Source organism: Cyprinus carpio, chromosome A7, assembly GCF_018340385.1.
Source record: "Cyprinus carpio isolate SPL01 chromosome A7, ASM1834038v1, whole genome shotgun sequence".
Classification (NCBI taxonomy): Eukaryota; Metazoa; Chordata; class Actinopteri; order Cypriniformes; family Cyprinidae; genus Cyprinus; species Cyprinus carpio.
The window spans coordinates 20,616,655-20,638,007 of NC_056578.1; the positions used below are offsets into that span (position 1 = coordinate 20,616,655).

At 35.1% G+C, this 21,353-nt stretch overlaps 2 protein-coding genes across 2 annotated transcripts in view; one reads left to right on the forward strand and one right to left on the reverse strand.

Annotated features, from left to right (window-relative positions):
• Positions 1-8,797, forward strand: LOC109058353 (dipeptidase 2-like). Its single transcript, XM_042760306.1, has 11 exons — positions 1-176; positions 1,187-1,335; positions 2,633-2,759; positions 3,172-3,301; positions 4,241-4,382; positions 4,552-4,621; positions 5,375-5,551; positions 5,704-5,788; positions 5,861-5,936; positions 6,278-6,413; positions 7,542-8,797. Exons 2-11 carry the CDS (start codon positions 1,196-1,198, stop codon positions 7,728-7,730), a joined length of 1,272 nt encoding a protein of 423 aa, XP_042616240.1. The 5' UTR covers positions 1-176; positions 1,187-1,195; the 3' UTR covers positions 7,731-8,797.
• LOC109058338 (solute carrier family 12 member 4-like) overlaps positions 8,358-21,353 on the reverse strand; it is a 19,969-nt gene continuing 6,973 nt past the window's right edge. The window contains exons 2-24 of the mRNA XM_042760305.1: positions 20,247-20,344; positions 19,955-20,086; positions 19,719-19,865; positions 18,106-18,160; positions 17,742-17,872; positions 17,402-17,643; positions 16,927-17,141; positions 16,573-16,737; positions 16,046-16,144; positions 15,805-15,862; positions 15,544-15,718; positions 15,033-15,151; positions 14,695-14,793; positions 14,349-14,468; positions 14,116-14,220; positions 13,058-13,226; positions 12,634-12,829; positions 12,356-12,525; positions 12,006-12,137; positions 11,792-11,899; positions 10,491-10,678; positions 10,033-10,166; positions 8,358-9,843 (exon numbers count right to left, since the gene is read on the reverse strand). Of these exons, the coding sequence (XP_042616239.1) occupies positions 9,752-9,843; positions 10,033-10,166; positions 10,491-10,678; positions 11,792-11,899; positions 12,006-12,137; positions 12,356-12,525; positions 12,634-12,829; positions 13,058-13,226; positions 14,116-14,220; positions 14,349-14,468; positions 14,695-14,793; positions 15,033-15,151; positions 15,544-15,718; positions 15,805-15,862; positions 16,046-16,144; positions 16,573-16,737; positions 16,927-17,141; positions 17,402-17,643; positions 17,742-17,872; positions 18,106-18,160; positions 19,719-19,865; positions 19,955-20,086; positions 20,247-20,344 (3,149 nt within the window). The 3' untranslated portion in view covers positions 8,358-9,751. The remainder of the gene's footprint in view (positions 9,844-10,032; positions 10,167-10,490; positions 10,679-11,791; positions 11,900-12,005; positions 12,138-12,355; positions 12,526-12,633; positions 12,830-13,057; positions 13,227-14,115; positions 14,221-14,348; positions 14,469-14,694; positions 14,794-15,032; positions 15,152-15,543; positions 15,719-15,804; positions 15,863-16,045; positions 16,145-16,572; positions 16,738-16,926; positions 17,142-17,401; positions 17,644-17,741; positions 17,873-18,105; positions 18,161-19,718; positions 19,866-19,954; positions 20,087-20,246; positions 20,345-21,353) is intronic.

Below are 21,353 nucleotides of genomic sequence, written 5' to 3' on the forward strand. Positions count from 1 at the left end.
TACGAAGAATACGCGGCAGGGGGCGACACTTCTCCAAAGGGCAAACCACCAAGAGTTATAAACTGAAACATACTGTATAGAAAAACACATGGGCAAGCAGAGAAAAACAGATTACTCCACACAGCATAAGCATCTCTTCACGTCCATGAGTATTTTAAAGCAAACCTCCTGACGCGGTGAGTGTTAATGGCATTTGTAATATTCTACTGTGTATTTTAAAGATGGACATTTCAGACTTGCTTGATACTAATTGACATAACAGAGTAGGGGGAGGGGGTCCGGATTTCTAACACTTTGCTGTTCACTACTTTCTTCCTCCTGGTGTTTATTTTCAAAGACAGTTAGGTTTACTGTTAGGATGCGCACACGTAACTATTACATAAATGTTTGAACATCTTTAGTCCAGGAAAAAAAAATATATAGTTAATTGAAGGCACGGTGTCTCATCGAGGCGTGTTCACATAACACATAAGAGAGAGATGCATTTGTTTGACACATAAAATAGAATGTTTTTTAACTGTATGATCCATCAGTGTTAGTAAAACATGAAAAAGATACCATCGACGTTTTTGGCAAGTTATCATTGAAGTGTAGGCTATATGCAGCCTGTGGGTTTGCTGACAATATCCTGTTGCCAGAAAGTGGTTAAAACGAGTAATTTTTGCAGTTTATTAAATCGAAATGATCCGGGGGAGTGTGCTACACCTACTACAAAGTCTGAAAGTTACTATATGTTTTCATAACATATGAAACAAATGTTTAAAATCATGGAAACAAATAAAGGGCACTATTGAAACAAGCCTTTATAGCATATATAGCCTATAACCAATGCTAGCAAAAACAAGTCCTTAATTTAAAAATTGTGTAGGCTATTTAAATAGGCTCTGAAAATGTGTGTGAAGAATAGCCTGGCTCTCCCTTTTCAGCCATTTCTCGCATTTAAAATCAACTTCTTAGTAATTCAACTAGTCAGTAACTAACTGAAATTTTCCGATTGTCATAAATATTTATATGAAATATCTCTTGATTCCTTAATTTCTTTATCTTTCATATTGAAATCTAATGTGATTAAGCTTAGTATATAAATTCAAGGTATTTTTTTAAACAGTTTTGTCACTGGTTACGCTTTGTCACTGAAATGCTTCCAATTATTTCTGATTTTTTAATTTTTTTTTTTTTTTATCAGCATCATAGGATGTTAATATATAAAGAAGCAAGCATCAGAGGTGCATGGATACGGTGGTTCATATGCACCCTTCTCTCACTTCTTCATGGAGTAATATCCGAAACCAACACAACATTGGATATAATGACAAAATATCCACTAATTGATGGGTACGACTTGCATATCACTTTCATTCATTCACACATCATTAATTAGTATTTTTAATCTGTGCTTTGAACATAACTGGTTTAAACTAGGTCTGTATACTGTGACCAGGGGTGGACTTGGGGGTTTGGGGGGCTCTGAGCTAATTCCCGGTGGAGCCCCAACACATTATGTTCTTCTGCTTTTGTAACCCTTATTCTCCTCTCTCTCTCTCATAGTTTATTTTATTGAAATACATTTTTTACCCATTTACAACTTGTCTGTGGGTTAGTAGGGCCTATAGCTAAATTTATTAGATATTTAATCAACCTGATGTTGTTTTAAAGCCGCATTTGGACCACAGATCACACACACACACAAAGAAGAAGAAGAAAAAACACTCTTGCACTTGTCCATTTAAGAGCAGTGAATTGTAACGTTCGGATTCAGTCATGTCATAAAATAATCCCATGCAACACGTCCCATATTCCAAGTGTTCTGAAGGCATACGGTAGGGTTTGGCGAGAAACAAACCAAAAATGTAATCTAGCTATTATTAAGCAAAAATCTTCGGTTGTTACACTTTCTTCTCTGAGGTGAATATCTGAGAGACAGTCAGAGGGTTGTCAAGTAAACGAATAATGTAGGCTACCTAACTCAGGCCTATTCTTTTCGTGTTAATAATTACAATGATTTAATTTACAACTAATTCAATAAATTAAAACTCAGCATTTAATCATTTTGTTATTTATAATTAATTCTTTGGCATTTACAGGCAGGCCCAATTCATGAATCAAAACACTGTTCTGAAATGAGTGATGGTGCTCTAGCCTTCATGTACACAGAATGAGGTTCCGTTATAATCAATAAAGCTCTACACTGCACAATTTACATCGTAGGCTGTCTACACTTTGTTACAATGAGAGGATTTGCGTGAGTGCACAGAACTTGATGCTTGACAAAAACTCTGGCGTTTTAAGCGATGAGTGGATTGTAACACCTTTGATTGGCCATTGTGTTCAATTAAAAAATCAGATATGTCTGTGATTGGCTGCATTGCTAAACACTGCAAAAACATTTTAAATAGAAACCTGTTTACAAAAATATGGACTGGAGCACTTAGCAAAAGTTGCAAGAGTTGCAAGATTTTCCGGGGCCCTAGGCGGTTGCTTACTTCACTTATAAGTTTAGTCCATCCCTGTGTATAACTGAGAATCCTGGACAGCAAATGGCTTCAGAGAAGGTTGTAGTTGCACCACTTGCCATAAAAATGGTGTTGTGATGTCTTTTGATTTCAGACTGCTTCTCTTTCTCTTTACTCAGACACAATGACTTGGCACTACGTCTGAGGATGCACTTTAAAAACAAACTGAGCAATTTCAGTATACACGACAATTCTAATTTTGCTACAGATATTAGACGCCTTGCCGCTGGTCATGTTGGAGGACAGGTAATTTATCTTGGCTGATCTTAATTATAATCTGTATCTTTAACTATCCTGTACAGCCTTTTGCTATTAAGTATCAATTATAATTTAAAGTCACAAACCTATATTTGTGTATACTGTAGGCTATATTGTGCTGAGCCTGACGAACAAGGTTGTTCTGCCCCAAATTCACACACAGCTTCTAATATTTTGCAGCTCCATGAGCAATATATGATTTTTAACCATTATCTTAAACTACACTCTTTTCTACTTACAATTTCTCACTAAGAAATCAGTTACTGAATTTTACTGAAACTGTTAATTTCTCCCAAAAATGGTTATTCTTAGACATTTTGGACCACAAGTGAGTGGCCAGTTTGCTGTTTTGGTACTTCTGTGCATGATTAGAGATAAATAAGTCCTTGATATTTGTCAGGTTTTTGCAGCGTACGTGTTGTGCACTGCTCAGGACAAAGATGCTGTCAGACTGACCTTGGAACAGATTGATGTAATTCGTCGTATGTGTACTGAAAACCCAGAGATGGAACTGGTCACCACAGCTGAAGGTACTATTGCACCCCAACCTCCACCTGACCTGAAGTAATTTCACTTTGCTGTGATTGAACATTTTTTATGTTTTCAACTTTATGCTGAACAGGTTAGAGAATTAAAATAATAGCCTGTTGTAGAGAAACCTTTGCTGTAATATGGACGTTTATAGGTTATGTCATCTCAAAATCTTTCTCAAAACAAACTGAGTTTGAGATGAGGGAGTTCTGCTGCAGGTAGAAAACTATAATATTATTCATTACAGTTTTGTCTTCCAATGACTGATTACTTTTTTAGTCTAGACATGTCTTCATTTTATCAATCTTTTAGAGCGTAATCAGTGAAAAAACGAAAAGCCTTTACCCTGTCATCTTTCATATATCTTCTAGCAGTTTGTTGCCTAGAGGGAAAGTTCACACAAAAATGAAAATTCTGTCATCATTTATCATGACTTATAATATAAAAAGGTATTTGGAGAAATGTTTTTTTTTCTTCTTTATACAATGCAAGTCAATGGTCACCAAAACTGTTTGGTTGCCAACATTCATCAAAATAACTATTTTTATGTTCTACCATAGAAAGAATGTCATGCAGGTTTATAATCTCATGAGGGTGAGTAATTGATGATAGAACTTTTAGCCTCTCCAAGGAATGTTTGATAATAGAAATCTTATTGACATGACAGTTCTTTCGGAAGTCCATATCCGGAGAGGATGTTATAAATTATAAAAGATTCTTGCCTACACATGTTTAAGTGAATGGAGAAGAGACTATTATGCGATCTCACAGCTATCTGCCTGAGGATATCCTCACTCAACATGTTTGGACCAGTGCTGTCCGTATGTAACACTGTAAAGCATCAAGATTGCATTTTACATATCAAAAAAAAAAAAGGTTAGGGTTAGAATTTTTTTTAACAAATGATAAACAAATATTTGTGTGTGTATGTGTGTTTGGAATGAGGAACAGTACAAAAATTGCATGTCTCATTAGTATTGAGGGAGGCCACTCCATCGACAGTAGTTTACCAGCACTACGCATGTTCTACCAGCTTGGAGTAAGATCCATGGCCCTCACACATAACTGCAACACCCCATGGTAAATACTCACTGAACATGTACAACATAAGCTTATGATAATAATGTGTACAAACAAGTTTAATACTGAATTGAGAGAGGAGCACAAATACAGCTTGTACTGCATACTTTTTATTTGTCCATTTCATATAGTTACATTATTAAACTTTCTCCAATGATGTCATGTTTAGGGCTGAGAGCTCAGCTAGTTTGTACCCAAACTACCAGCGGAAGAATAACAGCCTGACGGATTTTGGCAAGGTACGTTTTTCTTGATAAATCAATAGTTGATAAAACAATGTAAAACAGATCATATAAGAAGATAAAGTTTAATGCAAGATAGTTGAACCAAAGTTAGTTGTATTTGGTGGGAAATCTGACCTGGTATTAAAGGCCTCTTTCGTTCTCTTCTATATTTGGAAATCCCTGTCTTTTGTCCCTCTTTTGAACCCAAAGACTAGAGCCCAAAAAAATGCTGAAAGTTCAAAGACCGTTTTCTTTTTGCTTAAAAAATGCCTTTGATCCTGGAGTTACTAAAATATTCAAGATGGTGATTTGTATATCCTGTTTGCACAGTAGTTCATCATTAACATTGAATATTTTTTTTTTTCTGAGTGTATGTGTTTAAATTGCTGACAAATGACATAAAGATGTCTATTATAACATATATTATTACAGTATTGCACACAGTTAACCCATTATGTTATATGAATCAGGGACATTCAAAATCTTAAAGTACTCAATGAAAAAAAAATCATGATTATGCTGCATTTACTTAATGCATACTTGAAGTATAACATGACTATTATCAGAACCTGTTTTGTGGTGGAATTCACTTTGGCTCTGATTATTTGTGATTTACCTCAGAGAATTCACAGTAAAAATCCAAATGGGTAAAATTCTACAAATTTACCCTACCTACCCTGATTTGTAGAATTGAACTGAATGGAGCAGAACTAACTGCTTTACATGGGTAATTAATGAATTGAATCGCTTCATCATGTCTCTCCCCAGGCAGTGGTGAATGAGATGAACAGGTTGGGAATGCTGGTTGATCTGTCCCATAGCTCATGGGAGACAGCCAGATCTGTGCTGAAACATTCTACTGCTCCAGTTCTTTTCAGCCACTCCTCAGCCTATGCTATCTGTAACAATGTTCGCAACATACCTGACGACCTGCTGCTGCTGCTGGTGAGACCTCCATTTGTTTTGCTACATTAGATATAGTTCCTCCTCAATAATAATAATAAAAAAACTCCAAAATGCCAGTAACGGAAATGCCACTTATCACTTTGTGTTTTTGTCCACTTTTACCAGTATGATAAACTTTGCTTTCTTTCTAGAAAGAAAATGGTGGGCTTATCATGGTGAACTTCTACAGCAGTTTTGTAGCATGTTCACATAACGCAAATGTGTCTATTGTAGCTGGTAAGACTAGATTTCTTTATTTTTTTAAATTTGTAAATTTTTGCTTTTAATTTGAAATGTATGTTTTTATAGATCATTTTGATCACATAAAGCGGGTGATTGGAGCGGAAAGCATTGGGATTGGAGCAGACTATGATGGGGCACAAGGGCAAGTAAAGATCTCAAATACATCTCATCAATATTGACGTTACAGAATTTTGTTTACGCACACTTCTTTGCCTAACGGACCTCCATGGAATCCATGTTTGTGTAATTCTGCAGTAAACATTGTAGATTTCTACAGAATCTAAACCAAAAATAATAATTTTAAGCTACCAATATCACTGTAGTACTCTCAGCACCAGTTAACACATTTTACAATTTTGAATCCATTCCGAAATATTCATTGTGTGATCCCCAAGAATCACAAAGGAAAGCATGCAGATTATGCTTGTGGCCCTTATCTGTATGTCTGTGTGCATGTGTTTATGCGTGCCTGTATTATTACAGATTCCCTAAAGGCCTGGAGGACGTCTCCAAATATCCAGCACTAATTGAGGAGCTGATATCAAGGAACTGGACTGAGGAAGAGCTGGCAGGAGTGCTAAGACTGAACTTCCTCAGAGTGTTCCAAAAAGTTGAGAAGGTCAGGGAATAAATTCTTGAGTTCAGTTCCTACAGTAGTTTAATTATGTCAGTTAAGATGTGTATAAATCTTGGCCTCTTTAGGGGCAGTATAAATACTGCAATTGACATTAGTAAACATAACATAGCAAAATGAACGTGCATAGCCGAATTATTGTCTAAACTTTCTCACACACATTCTTACGTTTTATTCCTCTGCTTCTTCCTTTCTTGTACTACAATGGTCATCTTTATAGCCAAATGGAAATTCCTTCCAGTTCCTTTTATCTTTTTTTTAAAAACTCCTACTCCCTTTTGTCCTGCTCTCAGTGATCTCCATTCATTTATCTCATGATATTACAGCCACTATCTTCCACCTTCATCTAACCCTCTTCTTTTAAATTACAGTTGTTATTGAAACGTCCACTTCAAAAAGCACCACTACCTTACGTCTCAAATCTCTCTGACCTTATTAAACAAACAGACCAGAGAGAGTGTTTCTATTACATCAGGGCTGCCTATTCTCATGTGTTTGGCACTGTTCTCATGCCACACACCCAAAAACATAGAGAGCAAAGAGGACACTGGCAATGTGCTGACTGGTGAGACAGAGTAGGCAGCAGCGTGCAGCAGTGAGTAATTTAATTTAATTGTAGTTTATTTCCATGCATGCCGAGTAGTCAGCCTTCCTTCTTGCACTGTGTAAACAGGCAGGTCAGTGATTTGTGGTTACCCTCGGTCTTCGCTGAGTTTAGGTTAGTAACTAATATGCTCTGTAGACGACATAGAAGTAAGCTAGCATTAGCAAAGTGAATTTTTTGCACTATTGCAGCAGTTATTTTATATGACCACTATCAGACAAAATTCTGTTGATAGATTTTAAGTGTTTTGTTTGTTAGGTTTTTTTAACAAAAACCCATACAGCCCACCATATCTTCAAGTGGCCTATTTTGCTTTAAGTTCTAAATTGGTATCTTATATAAATTCTTTTATATATTTATACATGTAATTTCAAAACACAATTTTTTAAAATCAACATTCATTTAATTCACTTCTTATAGTTTGTATATTAAAAGTATTTCCCTCAAGTGTGTTTAGAGCACATATGGATATACAGTAAGTTAAATATTTCTCTCTCTCCATATGTTAAGTACGTGATGAGTTGCTGCACATTTCACCCAGTGAAGTTGAAATCTCACTTTCGGAACTAAACAACAGCTGTCGTGTGATGCTGATCCATCCAGGCTTGCCCAAAAGTAGCCATCAAAATGGAAACGCTCCATTGATGCCTGTGAAAGCTTTAATCTGCTTCGTCTTACTTTGGATCCAGTTACAGTAATATAACAAACAATTAATCAACCAACCAACCAGAGACATTATACAAAATTACTTTACCACAGACTGCTTAGCCAACAAAACTCTCAACAAGACCAGGAGTACATTTGAAGTCAATTTGCTGACCGAAACTGACACATTTATGTGCTTTGACAATTTTGGAAACTGTTATGTTTGGTAGCAGTTTATAAAGAGCATACTTTATAACGGTTTCTTAATATGCATTGCTAGTGTAAAGATCACATGAGATGATAAACTGAGGTAACAAACCGCATTGTTGCATTATCTTGCACTTCTTTAGCATATCAGTTAGAAGCATCTGTTTCTTTCGATCTGTCTGGTATTTCCCTTTTGCAGAAGTAGATATAAAAATATACTAAATATTTAAAAAAAAAAATAGTAAAATTTTTATTGAATACAAAAATATATTATTATTATTAAATTATTTCTTTCCAAACACATTTGTCAAACATTCCTCTTACCTCTTCCAGCATGGCCCCTGACTTGCTGTTTGGACTAATAAGTAGTTCTACCTTAAATTCTGATGAACTGCTCAAACTTGAAAAGGGATCTTTTGGAAGCACCTGAGAGTCATAGCGTATACTTGTATTTCTATGCAGATGACACAGTCTTTCGATAATACTAATTCATTTATTATGGGAGGGAAAAAATAGTCATCAACTTTACAATGCAATAACACCAGTTTTTTTTTTTTTCTAGTTTCTTTTTGTTAATCCACAAGGTGTGCAGTTAGAGGTTGTCTTCTCTGAGGCAAAAATAAGATCATATAATACATTTCATAGCAATTCATAGTGCACTTTATTGCAACTTTTTCATATTTTAGTTTTTAAAATGTTTTTCCTAATACTATACATAAGTCAACTGCATGTTTCATTAAGTGTTTAATCTTTATCTTTAACATAAAACACTGTACAGATGTAACACATTCCATAAATGCTGTTAGTCCGTACAGTCTTCCATATATTCTTCTATTTGTATAACAAATGTATATTGTCTGTACAGTAATCATGCCCTAAAAAAAGAATAAAGACTTTGTATCGGTATCCAAAATGTCTCAGTCTCAATGTGAGTTGTGTACTAAAATGCAGATTTTGAAAATTAATGGATCATTTACAAAGAATCTTTTTTCTCTTAAAAAAGTTATACAGTGCAGTTATACATTACAAAATCTATCCATCCCATTTCATCTCCTTTGGTTATTTTCTAAAGCTAATACTTTTAATATAACGGGGAGTTTCTACAAATAAATAAAGACAGAATAAATAAAAAAAATACAAGCACTCAAATAGAAATTTAAGTTTAGCACTTGTGTTCTGAATGGCAGTTTTATAGCAGGAAGCACTAGGTCTGTTACTTGGGCAGTTAAAAGTCAAGATAATCACATGTGCTCGTTTTTCATTAAGTCGCCCTGTACAGAATAATGTTATGCATGATTTTTTTTATATTAAAAGGATACGGAATTCTCTCCTAAATGAGCTACTGTTAACTGTTGGGAAATATTTTTCTTGGTTCTGTCCCAAGCCACAATATTTTCTGAACTATTAGCATGCTTGAAAGTGTATGTTGCTACATCAGCTATTCACATTTATCAATGGTGCCAAAACCTCATATATTTTAAAATCAGGATTGTCTACTTAACGTCATACGTAAGCAATGTTGTTGCTAGATTCATCTTGGTATTTTTTATTTTTTTTTATTTATTTTTTTTGTGTAGAAAACATGGTATAAATTCCAAAGTGATTCTGAATGTTATGGTGTGAATGTGGAAGGGGTTCAGTTGAAAAGGTACACAACCGAAACAGGCCAAATGTGCCATTGAAGTATTTAAAGTGAAATGAATTGATCAAATAATGCACTTTAGTGTAAAACCCCTTTTCATGAACTATGATATGTTTAGGCTGGCATAAGATGTTCAGTATGCATATTCTTTATATGCCACTTTTTGACTTGCACTAGATACAGTAACAAACGGTAACAGTGGTCTATGTATTGATCTTTGGCCTTTCAGGAATAGATAGTGATGACCTCACGACCTCCACCTCTTACAAGCAGCACTCTCTCTAGACCTTCAGTTAACACCTCAAGAAATTCCATATCTGAAATCGGAGTTAAAGAAACAGCGTGAGAAGCAGCAATACAATTATACCATAAATTATAGGGAATTATGGCCAAACAAGGCACATTTTCATGTTGGATTTATCTATATCTTACAAAAAAATGAAGCAAGCCAACAAAAGAAAGCTTTAATATAGTACTAAAAATATATAATTCTTTGGCAAGGATACAGTTTTCATCTCCCTCTTGGTTGCGAGGAGGTCCTGGCATGTTCAGCAGCACAAGTCTGGCATCATGCGATCTATTAACAATAACCTCATTCAGCTTCACAGCTGTGTGCATCCGCCGAACATTAGATTGGTCACTGTAACAAACACACAGACTTTTGATTTAAACTAAGGTGGATCAATACGTTTGGCAAATGTGTGGACTTTAAAAAAAATTAATAAATAAACTAAACTAGGACCTTTCAGGATTATAGGTAATACCACACTGAAAGTACACAAGCATGCACACCCACAGTTTACTTATGTAAAAAATGAAAATATCAACAAACCTCTCCTCTTTATGCTAACCATAAAAAACAAATAGGTCTATAATAAAAGCATAAAAAGTAAAACCTACTACTTTGTATCAAATACAGTTGCAGTGGCAGCATTCCAGCTCTTCTTCCTGCTTGCTTACTCACGGTTTAATGCTAATTAGTTCTCTGAAGTTTTCTGGTGCGTTGTTTCGGTTTCGTCTTTCTGCTTCCATTTTTTCACTAGTCCAGGTCATCTGGTTTTTCTCTGGTAATACTTCAATGGTTTCCTCTTCTTCATCTGAGTATAGACTGCCCATTCTTATCAGCGAGTGTCTGTCCTTCACTAGCTGGGCCTACAGTGAAGAGTAATGAGACCACACTTAAGAGAGCTGCTACTGCAGCTGTGTAACTTTTACAGTCAACAGGACATTAAATGTGTCACTAGCATGGAGCATGGAGCCTCGAGTATGACAGCCCTCATTTTGTGACATGAAATGCTGTATTTCATTACAAAATGTACCCTTTTTATGCATTTTGTAAACAGAAAGACAAAAGCCAGTTGCATGTCATCCCAGTTTGTGTACATAAATCTAAAGCACAAAATGCATTTTGTATTCATTTTGTAAATATGAACTCAAAAAATGGGTTGTTTTGATAAGGAAATGCATTTTTCCTACAAATTATACATTTCATAAATGTAATATGTATTCTGTACACAAAAGGTGTGGCCTGGATGACAAAATACTCGCATATTAACTTCACAAATAACAGTGTCAACGATCATGCCAAACACTGAGATATGCACTACATCACATCACTCTTGTTTAAACAAAAACAAAAAAAAAAACACTTTAAAAATACTTATTAAAAATGTAGTTAAAAGTTTAGCAAAAGTGCTTAGTACAAAGACAAAATGTTTGCAATATCACACCATCATGTGTCATAGTAGAATAGAAAAGAGTAGAATAGAGCAGAATATAGTATATATAGAATACAGAATACCGAATATAGTCATAGTTGTCACTGTCAGAATTTTTTATGCTTTTTTTTACTTTATTTATGATATTTTGTTTACAAAATGTACTTTGACATGCTGTCAAAACAAGGAAATTATTTCATTTGAAAAAAAAATGTGCTTGTGCTAATTTTCAATAGTTTGTGGTTTGGATTTTTTTTTTTTGGATGAAATAATACAATGACTACATTTCAGTAGACAATATATATATATATATATATATATATATATATATATATATATATATATATATATATATATATATATATATATTCTTAATACATTTAAGTAAATACTTTAAAATGACCATGGCAAGGGTCTATTGTTTGTCATTTCATAATATGTTTATGTATATATATCATTTTGCATTATTGGTAAACAAACAGTGAACATTCTGTAGCTACATTGTTAGTACAAAAGAGACATATTTCAAAAGTGAATGTCGCAGTACCTCTCTGTCTCTCTCTGCAATGGACAGCCTCATTTGTTTTAGCATCTGTGACCTCTGTTCCATCATCAGTGTCCGCTCATACGTATATGCTGAGATATCACTGTCATGCTGCAAATAACAACATTTGACATCATGAATTTATAATGGCATAAATACATTATGTGATAGGGTGGGATGTGAAGAATTAATAGTAAAGATAAAGTGTTCTGTATACCATCTCAACCACTTCCACCTCTGCTTCTAATCTGAGCTGGTACAAGAAGGTTGCCAGATCCTTCTTCATCTGAATGCTGTTATCGTCCATTTGAGCCACAGTGAAGATGCGCATCTTACATTTACGCCAGACCTGAAGTACAAGAAACCAAAAAATATATATTAGATTAAAAAATACTGTGCTGATTTAATGATTGTCAGAACAAATATATTGCCAGAAAGTATCTAAAACATAAATTACACAATAAATCTATTAATTGAGATCATTCTAATGAACTCCCATGAAGTCTTTTTCTAGCATTTAAATTACGTAATTTGTATTTTAAAAAGTATCAATGATTAATTGTTCACCTTATGTTGTTTGAGAAGGAAAGGCAGCAGCATGAGCATTCCACCATCATGGACAATCCACCACACATCAATATATCCATCAGAAAAGCGCTCATGATTGCTGGGATAGAATGATACATTTTTTGGGACCATCAGAGCAAGGTGGGCAGCTGTAGTGCACCGGACTGTATCTACAAGTGAAGGAATATGAAAGAGGAGCAGATTATTGTCCGTCTTTCTAAGTACTGTGCTTCAGTGCACATAATTCAAATAAACCTTTCCCAAACTCTTGTTCTTACTAATAAAGGTTTTCCAAGCCCGTGGGTCTTCACTCTGTCTCCAGCCATATGGCCAACCCATAACAACTGTATTATGTTTCATGCCTCCCAGACCACAGGACTGGATGAGGTGCGCGATCCCCTCTCTCACTTTGGAGGCGACCACTACTTGACAGAAGCCCTTCACCCGCTCAATCTCCATCATGTTCTTTATTGCCTGGTGGAAGGTAAACCTAATTTAGTGAAATGTTGCCTTTTACTATCTCTCAGCAAACTCCAGAGAAGCTCATGTAGAGCTGCAAAGACAGTAGACCTACAACTACAAATATTTAATATGACTGCAAGTTCATAAAGTAACCATCATTGTATTTGCATCTGTAATTTAGGATCACAGTTACAGTTATGGTGATGCTTAAAGTGTGTGTAAATCAGAAAACTTCCTCACCTGTTCTGACGCTTGTGTTTCCCCATAGCATTCCAGGAAGTTGCCCTGTATCACGGATCCTACTATGGTTAGACCTTTTCCTGCCTTCAGCTGTGAGGCAAAGGTAAGCATTCTGGGATACTTCACATGCAGGTCCTCATCCAACTTCAGAAGAACCAGCAGTTGTGGCCTATTAACAATTTCATTTTAATGAGATTGTATTGTAATTATTATTTATATATATATATATATATATATATATATATATATATATATATATATATATATATATATATATATATATATATATATATATAAATAATATAATATATAATAACTGCTTTTCAATATTTTATGCCTACATACACTACTGGTTAAAATAAATTCTTACTTTTAGTCAGAACAGATGCATTAAATTGATTAAAAGTGACTGAGATGATGTGATGAGTTATTAATGTTTCAAATAAAGGCTGACCTTTTGATCTTTATATATTTATCAAAGCATCATGGTTTTCACTAAAATATTAAGCAGCACAACTTTTCTGAACATTGATAATAATAGGAAAAAACATTTCATGATATTCCTGGGCACCAAATCAGCATATTAGAATGATTTCATTCTATCATGTGACAAAGACTGGAAGACTGGAATAATAGCTTTATAGTATTTAAATGATCAAATAAATGTTGTGTTCAGTCTTGGTGAGTATAAGATACTTCTTTCATAAACATTAGGAAATCTTACCAACCCCACACTTTTGAACGCTGCAATACTAATGTGTTACTGACAGTACAAACTCTGTTTGAAGTACGCCTACAGGAGTATGTTATTCAAACAATATCTTCTGGCTTCTTAACCATTATTTAACCAAATTAACTGAAGGTGTTCCCAGGTCATTTTCAAATGTGTGTGATTTGGAAAAATATCAACTGATAATATTTTAGCATTTATCTACAGTTTTTTTTTTTTTTTATCTAACATCTTTTTATATATTATCTTCAGTGGTTTGGTTTATATAATGTATTCTATGTACAGCAGTCATTTATTGTGGAAAACACATTGTCTGTGACAAACGAACCTCCAGTTTTTGGTGTGGGGTGGTCCAGCCTCCAGGCGAAGAAGAGAGTAACGGGCGGCACTAAGAGACAACCCGCGGATCCCGTCCCCCCATTCCTTCTCTGCTCTAAAAGCGAAAAAAATATACAAGCCAGAGATTTGTGAACTATAGATGGAGAATTCAAATGACTCTTCAAGTGTTTTCCAGTGATTTACTGTATGTTAGTTTAATGGATGTAATTGGAAATCACCTACCCCTGATACTCAATGTACTTGTAGATCATACCAGCAATGCCCATCGCTACAATGGCATAGTACCAAGAGGAGATGAACATAAGCGCTAAACACATACTCATGCCCAGAAAAGACAGCGCCCTGAGAGGGAGAGAACAGAGCATTTCATAAAAAAAGACCCATTATTTTACTCTACGCTATAGTTATAATTGCTGGAATTGTTTTATTGGAAGTAATTTTTAAATATCTGCAAGAAGTGAGATCACGTTTGACCTGAATTCAAATGTGACTACAAGAGAAGTTCTTTGGATTTGCACAAATAAGATACAAATGAATGTATGCAAACACAATTTAGATGCACACTTACCAATGGTAGTATCTGAACCGAGGCCTCCAGTTTGGCGTTCTTAAAAGTGTTTGTACTGCACATGCTAAGTTTACAAAAAGATAACACATCAGGAAAAACCTGTAAAGTGAACAAACAGATATACATATTAGAATAAGTGTTATGTAATACATGCAATGACATTTCAGGTGAATAAAAACATTTTGATATAAAATGAAACATGAATAAGCATCTTTATTTTTGGCTGGTAAAATTAATATGTGATATTCAATATAAAATTACATCTTTTTATGGAATTTTGATCATTTATTTTGTGTGATAGTGATGTATCTGTGTGTATATTTGTGCTTTGTCCTCACATGGAGAGAATAGGAGCAACCATATCCAGTGACGCAATGAGGATGCCGAGCTCAGCTATGAGTCCCGTCAGCAGCAGGGCCCAAGTGGGCTCTCCATTAGCTTTACCATGTCCAAAAACCTGTGCGTGTGCAAACACATTGACACACAGGGACAGAAAGCAGCAGTCAGCTGTTAGCATCACATATTTGCATTTTAGGAAAAACATTTTACATATGCAAATCCTTTCTTTTATTTCTTTTGTGGTTTGGCATTTCAGAAAAGGAAGCAAATATAAGGAACTGCATTTTCATGTTACTGAAATTCTTTTTAACTTCATCAGTCATGTTTTAAGGTTTAAAACACAGTAGTTCTACAGTACATTATGAACCACAGATAAAAGCTCAACTTGCTTCTATTTTATACTGTGTACTCAAATTGGTATTGTAATGAAGAAAAGCACCAGGGTGAAAAAAGATGTGGAGTGTTCATTTGATATATTTTTTTGCGATCATATATCAGGAGATCTCTTACTCTAAGAAAAGGAATGATGTTATCTTTAGCAATGGCTTGCAGGAGGCGAGGAGCTCCTGTCAGGGACTGAAGTCCTGCACCCACTGTGGAGAAGAAGGAGCCAATCACAATGACCCAGGGAGACGGCCAGGACAATGTGCCAACCACCAAGTTTTTATTGACAGCATCTCCAAATCTAAAAGGTGTATGCAAGAACACATGAGACACAAGATGCTTGTTTCCGTATTAAAATGGTGTATTTGTAATCTCTACATTACTTACTTATCTCTCAGCACCACACCCTCAATACAGGCCCCAAACAGAACCACAGAGCTGAAGTCTATCAATGGAGTCAAGGTATTCTATGGAGCTTTGAATGCTAAATAAAACTACTCTTGGAAAAAAAAAGTTTGTATAACACAAAAATACAAATGAGTCCTAGAATAACATACTGGCAATAAGAGTAATAGTTAAATTCTTGTTTTAAACATAATATCAGTACTACCAACAACAAAAAGGATACAGACAAGAGAAGTAGTTGTAATAGCCAGGATAGTCCCTATTGGTATAGACTTCTGTGCATCTCTCAGATCTCCAGATCTGTTTGATCCTGCCATAATGCCTGTCCCAGAGATGCAGAGAGGCAAAAATACTGCATTTCAAATCATTTTCCTTCAAGTAGTAGTTATATAATTGTGTAAAAAAACACAAAAAAGTATATTCAGCTGACAAAATATTTTCTCGATTATTAAACACATCATTCTCACAACTCACCACTCTGAAAACTGTTTTAGTGAGCTTAATGTCTACTTTTGTTTTGTTTGTGCATACTTTCTTTCATTTTTTCTTTCTTTCAGACAAATGGGGTCATATGTACTAATATTAATCAGGTAACCAAATGTTTGAATTTTACATGTAGCATAAAGTTGAAGACACTTCATTTTATACCTGGATTCTACGACTGACCTATCAGAATAAAGCATTACAGGGAGCTGTGTAATAAACAAATATTCTTATATTTCTTAACCAAACAGGACAGATGAGTTTTACCTGTGGCAGAAGGAAAAAAGATTCCCACCAAGAGGGTGAAGGATGTGGCGATGTCAGCAGACACATAGAAGCCAAAGGTCTCCATGGAGCCATGGACATCAACAGAAGGCAGACTTGCCTTTTCGAGAATCTGCCCTTTCTCCATGTAATCCCCCCACAAGTTTTGCACATAAACACATGCACAAAGAAATCCTAATGAAATAAAATGTGCAAAGCCACATATCATACATGTTAAATAGGAAGTGCCCACAAAAAGAGAGCCTTTAAATATATCTTGTAATTTTCTAATCTGTAATCTTTTCTTTCTTTTTTGACCTAGATGACATGCCATGGACCAAATCAGTGTCTCCCTACCTTTAATGATCCCACTGGCCAACCCAGGAATGCCCTGGATCTCTGTAACATTGTTATGGAGGAAGTACTCGTCACAATGAGCACTGCTGGAGTTCTCAGAGCTGCAGAAGTTCTTCCACAGCTGGCTGGGAACTGTGTCATTACCAACAACTACTGTCTTCCCACAGACATCAAACAAATCACGAGCCAATGTCCGGTTTCCTAACATGCAGATCCTACACAATTTAAATGAGAAAGAATAAAATCTACAAGTTCTTATCTGTATCCAATTATATTTTCATTCTGCATTAAAAGAAAACTGTGTAAAATAATGAATAAATAAGAAGTTATGAAGCTATGAATAGACTTTATTCTTTTGACATAGGCCTATTATATATATTATTTCCAAAACAAGTAACAGGCACAGTCGTTTGGCACATTAATCCACATATAACATTTTATGTACTGTTTTGACTATCAACATATTAGGACTTACGGAAACTCAGGAGGGTGGAAGATGGATTTGACAGCTCCGGCATAGATGGAAACAATGGAGATTATGACACATGCCAGGAAAAGGGAGGCTAATTTGTTGACATACTTGACCCCCACAAAGACAACCACAGCCATAAGACTCAAACATATTGTGCCGTACACCCTCATGTTATTCAGCATCGCACCACTCCCTGCATGAATATCTGCAGGATGGAATATGGCAGCCTGAGGAATCAGATATTTCTGTAGACAATAAGAGTTTGATGAATGATTATTTTCAGAGCTGGATCATTTTGGGGTTTGGATCATTGTGTGTATGTTGTCATAATAATGAGACTGACCAGAAATATTTCAATTGCTCCCAGTATGTACATGGCAGCAGCAAAGGTTGTGCCCAAATAAAAACAGAGACCAACTGCACCACCAAACTCAGGGCCCAAAGACCGAGATATCATGAAATAGGCCCCACCAGCTGCCAAAAAATAAGAACAGTAAATGAATACATTTTGGAAAATAACAATAGCTATTATCAATCTTGTCATAATCATAATTCGATCAAAAATTCAATATCTAAACTAAAATCTTCTGTACTGATATTTCTTTCTAATGTACAATATTTGCTGTAGGAACATAATTTTTAACAGTTTTCCTGGCAATGTACTGAAATGTTAATATATATAAAGGAGTACAAACATTTAAAATTACCTGGAACTACACCATTGGTGGCTATGGCACTCATCGAGATTGCTGTTAACATCGTCTGTTAAAATAAATAAATAAACAAATCATACATTTAAACATTTTAACTATATTTTGTTACACATTATCCTGATGGGGTATCTCGTGCTTTCCACATATTAAACTCAAAATGGCAGAGTTACAGAGCTCACACACTGCCTGCCTTACTAATCAAGAACAGCTACATTTGAGGGTTAGCCAGTAATAGTAGCAACATAATCTAATAAATTAAATAGATTCGTGTAATCTCAAATTAACTGAATACATGTTTTCCAGGCTAATGCATAACAGCTTATAAACATTTTCCTCCAGGTGTCTAAATATAGCATGTAAGCTTGCTATTTAAGTTAATATAAAGCTTGCATGGTTCAAAATGCAACTTATCAGATAAGATGTCTGAAAAAAAAGCATACAAATAATAAAGGACTGTACACAACCTGTGTGACACTGCTGTCTGAAGTTACCAGAGAATTCAGTTGTGCACAACCAGACTTAAGAACACTTTTTATCTACAGAGAATCAGGCTAGTGAAGAGTCATTAGTTTTTCTCCCATTTTAGCACTCTCATCTGCTGTTAAACTGACAGTGTTAACCTTTATTTACTGGCTTACTATTTTTATTTCTCCATATTATTTGACATAGGCTACTGTCATATTTTACCTTATTTCATACTCCCTGTGCAGTGGCGTCATGCACTCTTTTTAAACTATATCATGAAATAACTTGATTCTCAAATATGTATAACTAAATGCATTTTGCACCTTTTAAGATTATGTTAGTTGCATATCTATAATGGGCGATGGGCTAAGTATTAACTACGCATAAAACCCCGTCTTTTTACTTAAGTACCAAATATGGGTGACATGCCATATAATATTTTTTAATACGATTGACTTTGTATTTAATGTGAATGTAATAAAAACATTGTAATTTACTAATTATAACACTTTCATTGTACAGAAAGAAAGCAAAGAACATTTTAAGCGCTCTCAAAAACCCTCATAATCACTGAAGCTGTTTGCACTGTGACAGGAATATCCTACTTCGTACGCACATCTGCACTTTGTTGTTTCTGATGAGAGAATTGTCAGAGAGCAGAATTCCTTCAGCGAGCGAGTGAACAAAACACCGGCATTTCAGCGATGAATCCTCTGAACGCCTCTGATTGGCCATTGCATCCATAAACTCAACCGAATCGTGTGTGATTGGTTATAATGCGTAACTCTGTAAAGACGCGTCTTTCTCTGGCTCAGCGACAGCGAGATTTGAATTTAGCAGCTGATGCTGTGCCGCACTGCACCTTCTAATCACGCCTGTGTGATTGTATGAAATATAAAAAATATTATTCGGCTATTTTTTTGTCTTTTGGAAGCTGCATTCAAAATCCACTTGGCTCAAAAATCTGAGGGGGCACGTGCCTCTGTCCCTGTGTCTTGTTTTGGACAGTTGTCTATATTGTGAGTGTCAAACTGCTTTAAAACAATGCCAGACTGTTTGGTAACAGGAAAGACACACGAGGAAAAGAAAAGTACGAGTGAACCTGACGGTGTGTTTGACAGGGTGTGTCTGCAACAACTCACACAGGAACAGCACATGAGAACGATGAGGAAAGATTGGACGACACCTGCTGTTCCTACTATCCAGGTGAGACGCAGAAAGAGAATCACACCAAAGATGTTCTGCAGACATGGCAAGTACACTCCCATCAGTGTGCCCATATTTGGAGACTACAGAGAACAAAGTAGAAGAGAGAAAAGTCTTTCAGAACAACATTGTTGCAGATGTCTTGATTATAGTGAAAATAACACTTTGTAACCTTGGGCACTTGTCTTCTGGATGCATCAGCACTTTCTGCCTCTTCATGTTCTTTGGCTCCCTGAGTAACATTTGTGTAACTGACCAGCCGACTGAGAAGAGATGAGACCTTCGGCCGGATATCCAGCTCTTCCTATGGAAAGATACACTTCAGTAACAAACATACTAAAAACATATAGAAGAATTCTACATGTAACATAACATGAAAACATTCTCCTTTATTATAATATATTATAGATATATATTTAGTGGGAAATGTTACAAAGAGAAGGAAATTAAAATTAAAAATGAACCTCAAACAGGGCCAAGTTTTTGTCGTAGTAGTCACTCCTCTTAGATGCTGAGTCAGAAGTGCTGAGGAAAGGACTGTCTTCTTTATGATTGCCATGACCTGGAGGGAGGGTTGATATTTCAACTTTATTTATGGGATTTAACAGGCATATACATCATTGATATGTAGTGGGTGCATGTGGTGTCCATTAGCTTTTTATTTTATTATTTAATTAATTAAATTTTTTTTTTTATTTGAAGCTACAGATCATCATCTCCAGTTTGATTTAATTGGCTTTTATTATCCTTTATTATTTTACTATTATTATTATTACTACTATTATTATTATTTATAATTATTTGGTATATTTATTATTATACCTATAATTGTATTATCCTTTTCCATATTTTGTATCATCACACAAATATAATTAATTTTATCTGGATTGGTTTAATATTTACTGCCCATTCAACTGATGAGGGGATTTTTCTTTACCAGACAGAAAAAGAAAGAAAGAAATATTTATGCAGCCATTTTTTTCTCAGAATAACTTTAAGCTTTGCCCACATTCAGTAATGTAATTTCCTGTCCTATGCCCACTAAATGTGACCAATGCCCTGTTCTTTACCCTCTTACATTGTGTCATTGTGCAAGAACTGAATCAAATGAGATCATTTTTATTTTATAATAATATGTAAATAAAAAGTGAAACAAATTACAAATAAATGTATCAGTATGTAGTGGTGGAGTGTGAGAAACAAACAAACAAACACTGAAGCTCAATTTGTAGTCCTTTATAATTACTTCATTTAATAAAAAGTTATACTTGCTGGTCAGGTATGTTTGAACCCTTTTCTAGCATTGGCACCAAGCATTAAAGCCATTTTGTATTTATGCTTCTAATTTATTTATTATTATTTTTGGTTATTATTATTCCCTTTAATCAGGTCACTGAATCTGGACACTAAATCGTATTGATTGTTTTGTGCCCTCACACTCTCTGCTCTCACAACAAATGTCAATACTTACACTGCTAAAGCAAGGCTCCCAATACAGTGCCAGTCTTAATTACGCATGCTGTGACAGATTCCAATTTGTCAAGTTCATCAGAAATATGCAGTTTGTGGTT

Bases quoted from the DNA above. Each gene is read 5' to 3' on its own strand.
- LOC109058353 (XM_042760306.1), top strand. From the start codon at position 1,196: ATGTTAATATATAAAGAAGCAAGCATCAGAGGTGCATGGATACGGTGG. The intron at 3,302-4,240 runs GTACTATTGCAC...TATGTGTGTTTG, and splicing joins ACTGGTCACCACAGCTGAAG to GAATGAGGAACAGTACAAAA. The intron at 5,552-5,703 runs GTGAGACCTCCA...CTTTCTTTCTAG, and splicing joins ACGACCTGCTGCTGCTGCTG to AAAGAAAATGGTGGGCTTAT.